This window comes from Emys orbicularis, chromosome 9 (assembly GCF_028017835.1).
Source record: "Emys orbicularis isolate rEmyOrb1 chromosome 9, rEmyOrb1.hap1, whole genome shotgun sequence".
NCBI classification, from domain to species: Eukaryota; Metazoa; Chordata; order Testudines; family Emydidae; genus Emys; species Emys orbicularis.
The window spans coordinates 48,280,603-48,290,169 of NC_088691.1; the positions used below are offsets into that span (position 1 = coordinate 48,280,603).

Below are 9,567 nucleotides of genomic sequence, written 5' to 3' on the forward strand. Positions count from 1 at the left end.
CCACTAAGCGTCTTGACCAATCGGCATAGGATCGGGTCTCCAGAGCGAGGCCTTTAATCAATGGGAAACGTGATTGCTATGGCATCAGGGTAGAACTATTGATTTATGGGGAAAGCTGCCGTTGATACTGTGCCCGCCCCTTTTTTTCTGTTCGGAGCGGAGGCGCTGCTCCAGCGGCACCGGCTGCGGGATGGTGAGGGGGGCCGAGGGCTATCCGGGCTGGAGGACGGGGCGGGGGCACGGGCACAACACGGCGTGGCGCGGGCTAGGCCGGCTGCTTGATGGAGTGACCGCAGTGTGGTGCAGAAGCAGTAGGCCCCGAAGCCTGTCACAGGGATTTAGCAACCCCAACCCCACACAGCGGCTGGAGTAGGCCCTGGGGTGGTCAGCGCCCCGGGGGAGGCAGCCCTGAGGTCCAAGGGGCTGGGTCTGGGCTGGCGTGGCAGGTACAGAGTTCATAGCTGCATCCTTACCTGTGCTGTAGTAGCGCTTCCAAAGTTGCTGCAGGCCCCACATGCGTGGGTCCTCCTCCCACCCCGCCGTAATAACACCACCACCCAGCCCTTATCGTCAGTCGATCTCAAAGTACTTTACAAAGGAGAGCAGTACTATTATCCCCATTTTACAGATGGGGAAACTGAGTCACAGAGCAGGGACATTACTTACTGAAGGTCACCCTGCAGGCTAATAACAGTGCTGGGATTAGAACCAGCTCTTCTGAGACTGGTTCAGTGCTAATCTATTAGGCTACATTGCCACAATGTGTTGCTTCAGTTGATCTAGGTGGCATGGCCTAGGTAGGCAACAGGCCCTAGTGTGTGCTACATGGTGCTGGTCCCAGCTGCGTGGCTTGCAAAGATATTCTGGTGTGCACTGTATCATCTTGATCCCAACCATGTATCCAGGGCTGTCCCTAGGGGTGTGTGGGGCCTGGGACTATCCCCCTCCGCCCCAGGCCCCACCCCCACTCCACCCTTTCCCTTAAGCCCCCACCCCGCCTCTTCCCCTGCTCCGCCCCTGCCCTGCCTCTTTCTGGCTTCTGCCCCCTCCTCCGAGCGACACTTGGAGCTGGCGGGGAGGGCTGGGATCACTGCTGCTGCTTTCCGCCGGTGAGTGCAGGCCTGACCTTTGCTGCCGGTGCCAGCCTGGCCCCCCACCCCCACCCTAATCACACACACCTTGGGCTGGCCTAGCGCCCCCCGCACGACACACTCACAGAGCCGTCCCTAGGGTACGGCGATTCAGGGCAGCCGCCGCGGGGCTCCCCAAAGCGCGGGGCCTGGGGTCCACCCTGATTCGCCATACCCTAGGGACAGCTCTGCATGTAGCCTGCAAAAATTACCAGTCTCAGCGTACATTGCACTGTCTCAGTTTCAATGCACTTATATACAAATATAGATGGAGCATAATATGCAGGGACCTATCATCCCTGCAAGTTACACCTTCAGGCTGGAACCTTCTGTCTTCACAAGACATACCTCTGTCCTTTAAAAGGGCAGCTTGTTAGATTTTTGTGTGGCCACATTGTGTTTTGTTCTCTGGCTTCTCTGGAAATCACAAGGGTTGCTGAGAATGGAAGCTTCTGATTTCATTCTGGATTGTTCTCCCCTGACGCTGAGAGTCTTGTCTGCCTGCTTTGGGAATCTAATTCTAGTCTCTGATCTTCTGTTAATATTTCAAGGCTTCCAGCTTCAAGAAATCTACATTAGGGGCAGTAGCCCAGAGGAAGAAGACAGGTCCTAAACTTGAACTAACTGAAGACCAGAAGCAGGAGATCCGAGAGGCTTTTGATCTGTTTGATACCGATGGCACTGGGAACATAGATGTTAAGGAGCTAAAGGCAAGATTAAACTCAATTTTAAAGAGAAAAAGGACCTAGACGTATAGAGACTTAAACTAATTTAAGCTGGGGCAGAGGAGGGTTGATCCCTTTACAACACAAAGCCACTGCATCCCCACACAACTGCTATCTATCGCTCTTTGTGCTGTCCCCTTCTCCCATGAGTCTTTAGAGCTGGGTTGACAAAAACACACTCTGGAATGTAGTTCCAGGATGTCATGAGCTTTGTATGTGTTGGTAGAAGGTCAAAGGTTTTTGGTCATTATGAAAGCCACCTTAGGATCATACCATTCTGAAAGCCATTGTTAAAGAACATGCCCGTGTCATCATTTCTGTGTTTCTGTGACAGAGCAGATATTTGGGGCCTCCACCTCACTCGTTCTGCTAGGGAGGAGGATGATTAACCCTGTCTAGGATTTTCCTGCTTTCTACAGCTCCCTCTTCTGCTTCTCCAGTTTAAATCCTGCCACACTCAGAGGACCATGCAGAAAGGCAACCTCGTGGCGGGAGGGATAGCTCAGTCATTTGAGCATTGGCCTGCTAAACCCAGGGTTTTGAGTTCAGTCTTTGAGGGGGCCATTTAGGGATCTGGGGCACACAAAAAAATAAAGAAATCTGTCAGGGACGGTACTTGGTCCTGCTGTGAAGGCAGGGGATTGGACTCAATGACCTTTCAAGGTCCCTTCCAGTTCTATGAGATAGGTATATCTCCATTTAAAAAAAAAAAAAAACACCTTAAAGTCTGCCATTTGTCTCTTCACCAGGGAATGCAAAAGCAGTGTGTGGAGGGGTGGGGAAACTCTCAAATATGCTTTTTGCAGTAGTGCTTTCCTGAGGGGATTCTAAGTGTTTTTTCTACACTCTTTGAGAGAAATTTCCATTATGTCAGTGGAATGTGGCAGGGGCTGAAGCAACTTCTATATACATGATAGACAAAACTAACTGTTCAGCTTTTTTAAAGGAGATTTATAGAGGAACCAGAATTCCAGCTGTTTTAGACTTCTTCTGGAGGTTTATGTCAAGGTGTAGACCCTAACTCCCTCTGAGCTTAAGTGCTGGTTGAGTTGAGGAGCACAGTAGATTGGAGTTCAGTACATTACTTGACATGATGGGATATTCTCCCTTGGGGTCACGTTCCTTGAAGGCTGTGACCTTTCTTTTCCCTCCAGTTACCTCCCTAGAGGCTCCAGGAAGTCTGTATATCTAGTATATCTGAGGTTCCTCATCCTGAATGTAGTGTCCACATAATAATGTAGTGACCCTTTGACCAGTAGAGTCGGAGAGCTCTCTGTGTTTTCCTGTACCCCATCCACACTTGATTTTCCGTAGAGAAAAGGTGGTCTTTTAGATCTGTTCTATTTGTTTTCCCAAACCTTTCACCTAACCAGAACACTTACCTGCTGAGTGGGTGTCCGAGTTCTAAGCCAGAAAGAGGGAAAACCCAGACCTCAGAAAGTGACTTAGAATGCTAAAGATCAAATGAATAAGATTAAAGACCTCAGGATCAGGGGGAACAATTTCTTACACAGCATGGGTGATGAGTCTTACATCTTCGGCTTTTTTCTTATGGGGGAAAGAAGGTCTGCAGAACACCAAGAACTTCTCTCTTCCATTAACTTCCCCCTTTACTGACTCCACTTCCTTGCTAGTACTGACTAGAGAAGGCTGGATGCAATATTCTCCAGGGCATGTCTAGAGAGCTCCTATACAAGCCGAAGGAGTTACTGTAAAGACATTCAGCTCTCTCCAGGTTGCTAAGTGTTATTAGGAGACCATTTTTCCATCACCTGCTCTTTGACCTTGCTGATTGCCTTGAGGGAAAAATACCTAATCTAATCACAGCGTGGCATAGTTTAACTTTTTTTCTTTCGTACTTCTATTTCCATTACCCACTGAGGAGCTAATCTCTTTTCATTGTTTGCAGGTGGCCATGAGAGCACTAGGGTTTGAACCCAAAAAAGAAGAGATCAAGAAAATGATATCAGACATTGATAAGGAAGGAACAGGAAAGATCAGCTTCAATGACTTTCTGGTGGTGATGACTCAGAAGATGGTATGTAAATTGGGACAGTCACAATGAAACCAATTTTGCAAGTTGCTGAATGCTTTTCAATTCCTGTTGACTTCAGTGGGAATTGAAAGGACTCAAAACTTTCCCTGCCTAATCTTAGCAACCATATGTGCAAAAGTTGTGGTTGCAAATAGGAACCATCCCATCATAGTTGGTGGTGTCTTTAAGATCTTTCTCTCTGATAAGATTACTTAAAAAGAAGGGTGTGGAGAGAAACTAATATAATCAAAACCACACAAGAGAGGAAAAACAACATTGGCCACCAAGAAGAGAAGCTGTGGTAAGTTTTGGTAAGTTGTGAGGATGACCGTGATAGTCACTATGCCAGTGAAATGTTTTTCCAAATTTAAGATCTCTACTGCCATGATCTGTGTACTGTACCTAAAAATTCTTAGAAAAACTCATTGATAACAAAATAACATATTTGACAGTGTAGAAGCTTGATGCTGCAAAACTTTAATCATGCAAAGATCTGGTCCTAGACATGAACAGAAAAGTGACATTCAGAGAACATCATTACATTGGCAAAATTAAGGCTCGCTGAGTGCTTTCACTCACTATTTGCATAATTTCTAATAATTGGGTTTCTTGTGTATTGAATCTTAGCTGAGTTTCTTGTTATTCTAATGTTTATTTTGATAACTACAATTTTTACACTTAAGTTATTGATATGTACTCTTAGACTTAACTACAAGTTAACAAAGTTTTTGGCTATGAACTGGTATGATGTTTACTTCTTTAAGGCTGAAAAAGATTCCAAAGAGGAGATTCTAAAAGCCTTCAAACTGTTTGATGATGATGAAACTGGCAAAATCTCTTTCAAAAACCTTAAACGTGTGGCCAAGGAACTTGGGGAAAATCTCACAGATGAGGAGCTACAGGTTTGTGCCTTGTATGATTTTGCCTACGTATGTTGTGTACATAGTACACCTCTACCCCGATATAACGTGACCCGGTATAACACGAATTCGGATATAATGTGGTAAAGCAGTGCTCCAGGGGGGTGGGGCTGCGCACTCCGGTGGATCAAAAGCAAATTCGATATAACGCGGTTTCACCTATAACACGGTAAGATTTTTTGGCTCCCGAGGACAGCGTTATATCGAGGTAGAGATGTAGTTGTGACGGGTTGGATTGGATCACAGAACCCCGCTTGGGAGCTGCCACCTGATGTGCCAAGATTACTTCTACTCCTGCCTTCCCTGCCAGCTCGGGGTCCCAGCACCCTGTCTTACTGAGCCAGACACTCCTGTCTGCTCCAACAAAGACCCAGGGTCTGAATTACTTGCCCCAAAGCTGCAGGTTTACCTGAAAGCAGCTAACAGAAGTGTTCCTGTCTTTAACACTCAGATGCCCAACTCCCAATGGGGTCTAAACCCAAATAAAGCTTATGCAGGGTAAACTCATAAATTGTTCGCCCTCTATAACACCGATAGAGAGAGATGCACAGTTGTTTGCTCCCCCAGGTATTAATATATACTCTGAGTTAATTAATAAGTAAAAAGTGATTTTATTAGCTACAAAAAGTAGGGTTTAAGTGGTTCCAAGTAGTAACAGACAGAACAAAGTAAGTCACCAAGCAAAATAAAATAAAATGTGCAAATCTATGTCTAATCAAACTGAATACAGATAATCTCACCCTCAGAGATGCTTCAGTAAGTTTTTTTTCTCAGACTGGACACCTTCCAGGCCTGGGCACAATTCTTTCCCCTGGTACAGCTCTTTTTCCAGCTCAGGTGGTAGCTAGGGGATTCTTCATGATGGCTCCTTCCTTTGTTCTGTTCCACCCCTTTATACATCTTTTGCATAAGGCGGGAATCCTTTTTCCCTCTCTGGGTTCCCACCCCCTCCTTCTCAATGGAAAGACACCAGGTTAAAGATGGATTGCAGTTCAGGTGACATGATCACATGTCACTGCAAGACTTCATTGCCCACTTGCCAACACACACGTATACAGGAAGACTTACAGGTAAAACACAGCCATCTGCAGACAATTGTCCTGGTTAATGGGAGTCATCAAGATTCCAAACCACCATTAATGGCCCACACTTTGCATAATTACAATAGGCCCTCAGAGTTATATTTCGTATTTCTAGTTTCAGATACAAGAGTGGTACATTTATACAAATAGGATGATCACACTCATTAACATATTTTTATAAAACCATATAGACTGCAACGTCACAGTAGTCACTGATTGTATTATTCCATTCAGATTTAATTCATTAACATTCATTTTTAACTTAGGTGAAACTGCTTCGGAATCACCAGTCTGCGGCACTAGAGTGCCACAGAATCCAGAAGTTTTGCAAGAGAATTCTGGTTTAGTTTGTCACACGGTACATGGGGCCTTGAATATACTCTTTTAAAAGAGATGGGTATAGGATGTAGTAGAAAGAGCCTAAAATATAAGCCCTTGTATAAGAGGTCTGGTATGAGGCCTTGTCAGGGTTCCCTCCCCACTCTGAACTCTGGGGTACAGATGTGGGGACCTGCATGCAAGATCCCCTAAGCTTATATTCCACCAGCTTAGGTTAAAACTTCCCCAAGGCACAAATTCCTTTCCTTGTCCTTGGACGGTATTGCTGCCACCACCAAGTGATTTAAACAAACATTCAGGGAGGGGCCACTTGGAGCTCTATCCCTCCCCCCCACCCCCCAAAGTACCCCCCCAAGCCTCTTCACCCCCTTTCCTGGGGGGGGGGGGGGGGGGGCTTGAGAATAATATACCAACAGTTAGGTTAAAGTGAGCACAGACCAAATCCCTGGTTTTTAGGACACTGAAAATCAATCAGGTTCTTAAAAGAAGAATGTTATTTAAAAAAAAAAACAGTAAAAGAATCACACCTGCAAAATCAGGATGGAAGATAACTTTACAGGGTAAATAAAAAGATTTAAAACCCAGAGGATTCCCCTCTTATTCTGCTTCCCAGTTACAAAACAGGAATAAAATTACCTCTTAGCATAGGGAAAATTCACAAGCTAAAACAAAAGATAATCTAACACATTTCCTTGCTATTACTTACAATTTGTAATCTTAGATGCTTATTTCAGGTAGGGTTTTAGGAGATGTTTTTTTCCTGCCCTGGTCCCTCTTTGTCCGAGAGAGAACCCACAAAGAGAGCACCAACAAAAAACTCCCTCCCACCGCCTCCAGATTTGAAAGGATTGTCTTCCCTTATTGGTCCTTTTGGTCAGGTGCCAACCAGGTTATTTGAGCTGCTTAACCTCTTACAGGTAAAGGAGGGATTTTATGCTACCCTTAGCTGTGTGTTTATGACAGGCCTGAACTAAAGTAGTGGGCAAGCTTTGCTGATATAAAGCAAAGTTAGGCTGTGAGCAAACGTCAGACTTTGCCTACTTGCAAGTTTACAGAATTTGGCAAGAACAGGACTAATATTGCAAAAAACACACATTTCTAAGAAGTGGTAGGTACAAAGTACTTATGCAAACTCATTTTAGAAGAGTGGTACCAGAGCATTTCATTATTAAAGATGGTACAAAAACATTCCCCAAAGATAACAGGGACGCATTGACCCTCCTAAAAATAAGGTCAGAATAATAGTGTAATGAATAAAAATGTATAAGGTGATGGGTGGTAACCGGCTACGTCAGAGGGTGTTAACTAACCACGTCAGAGGGGCAATATATAACTTGTTTATACTAACGTATAAAATAAAGTCTCTGAGGAAGTGCCTTTGGCTAGCCTAGGGGGCAGTGAAAAGTCCTGCCACTAACTAAGCTGCATCCATTGTCCTGGGCATACATGTCTTAGTATCCTCGTAGAGTCTGCCAGGTGCTATTACCATGCTTCATCAACAATAAACCTAGCTGTGTGTCTTCATTCCTAAACAGATCTTGTGGTCATTGGGCGGTTTGCTCAAGGTCTGCACAAAGCTGGGACAGCGCACAGGAAAAACACATACACACAGCCGAACATCTAACAACATTGTTGACCCAATAGATCTTTTGTTCTTTCACATTCCATAGACCAGATCCCCAGTCCCCGACATATCCCCTTTGCATTGCTGTGGTAGTGCAAAAGGTCCATAAGACTGCCTAACCAAGTACTTGAGGATTTCCCTTGCGTGGGAAAATTCCTTGGTGGAATAACTGGATCTGTGTTAAAAGAACAGGAGTACTTGTGACACCTTAGAGACTAACATTTATTTGAGCATAAGCTTTCGTGGGCTACAGCCTACCGATGAAGTAGGCTGTAGCCCACGAAAGCTTATGCTCAAATAAATTTGTTAGTCTCTAAGGTGCCACAAGTACTCCTGTTCTTTTTGCGGATACAGACTAACATGGCTGCTACTCTGAAACCTGGATCTGTGTTAAAACCCTCTCAGTCTTCAAGGCATAGGGATAGTAGGGCAAGGGAATGTGTCCAGAGTGCTGCTGTGTGCCTGCAAACCCTGGTTGGTGTTATGGCTCTGTGGGGGCTATTCTTAGCCAACACAATCCTGTGGCTGCTCTGGCTTACGTGGAAGAGGCATACCACAGGCACCAGGATCAGGGATGGGATGTAAAAGTTATTTAAACCCACTCTTGCCCTGGATGCAAGCAGGTAAATTTGTAAATTATATTTGTAACAACAGAAAGTGCTGAGTTTTACTTAAATTATCTCCATTTCCCGCTGCCCTTTCCTTTCCCACTCCCTCCTGTTTCCTGTACTCTGCTGGTGTCATTCTGGCTCAAATGGCAGTACTCTGGGACTAAAGATTGCAAGTTAAAGATCCACATCACAGTGGGAGCTCTTGCCCAGTGCAGACATTGTAATGTATTAAGTGAATGTTGTGCTATCCTTCTGCATCTTAAATCAAAGTCCTTTCCACGTGCACTACTACAAAAAATAAAGTTAAAGAGTTTATGAATATCTGTGTCTGAAATAGGTTCTAAAGGCCAAGACTGTGTTGAGTATATATGGCTGGATGGATCCTACTTACAGTTACACTTTTGTACATCCCGAGTAACTCCAATGACTTCAGTGAAATTGCAGTACTCTGGAGTTACAAAGATACAATACAGCAGGATCTATTGTTTTCTTCCAGGATAGTTTCTGTACCACACGGTGTGTATAGCAGCATAACAACTGCTTTTGAATAGATTGGATGTGAAATTTGCTGTAATAATATCCTGTGTCCTTTCCATTCCATTTCCCTCCCTTCCCTGATATACCTTAATGAACCCATCTAATTTGGTCTCTGAATCCTTAACATCATGAAGGAAATGATTGATGAAGCAGATCGAGATGGAGATGGGGAAGTGAATGAGCAGGAATTCCTGAGGATCATGAAGAAGACCAGTCTTTACTGATATGTTTGTTGTGGATTTTCTTTTTATACAGTTGGAAATATATTTGGTAGGTGCATGAGTTTTCTTCTGTCATTTCTCAGGGACAAAGGAAAAGTTGGGTCATTGTGGTCTGTGTCTGATCTTTAAGCTTCATTTGTGAAATGTTCCAACTGCTAAGCTGAAACTGTTTTCAATGAGAAAAACCTTCACACATTTATTCTTGTAGGTTTTTCACACCCAGTTTGTTTCAAATATACAATTCATATTTGCAGAGCCATATCTGACTAAAAACACACCAAAAAGAGATTGCGTATGCTTACAGAATTGTTAATACAGGAGAGGACTCAAAGCCAGAGATTTC

General features: G+C 44.4%; 1 protein-coding gene across 2 annotated transcripts; it reads left to right on the plus strand.

Moving 5' to 3' along the window:
• Positions 1–132: 132 nt before the first annotated feature.
• On the plus strand, positions 133–9,284 carry CETN2 (centrin 2). 2 transcript variants are annotated; one of them, XM_065410273.1, is made up of 5 exons: positions 133–193; positions 1,682–1,840; positions 3,765–3,893; positions 4,655–4,792; positions 9,138–9,284. In XM_065410273.1, the coding sequence occupies exons 1-5, from the start codon at positions 191–193 to the stop codon at positions 9,225–9,227; spliced, it is 519 nt and encodes a 172-aa protein (XP_065266345.1). In that variant the 5' UTR covers positions 133–190; the 3' UTR covers positions 9,228–9,284. The 2 variants fall into 2 exon arrangements, with proteins under 2 accessions (XP_065266345.1, XP_065266346.1); XM_065410274.1 differs by lacking the exon at positions 1,682–1,840.
• Positions 9,285–9,567: the final 283 nt, after the last annotated feature.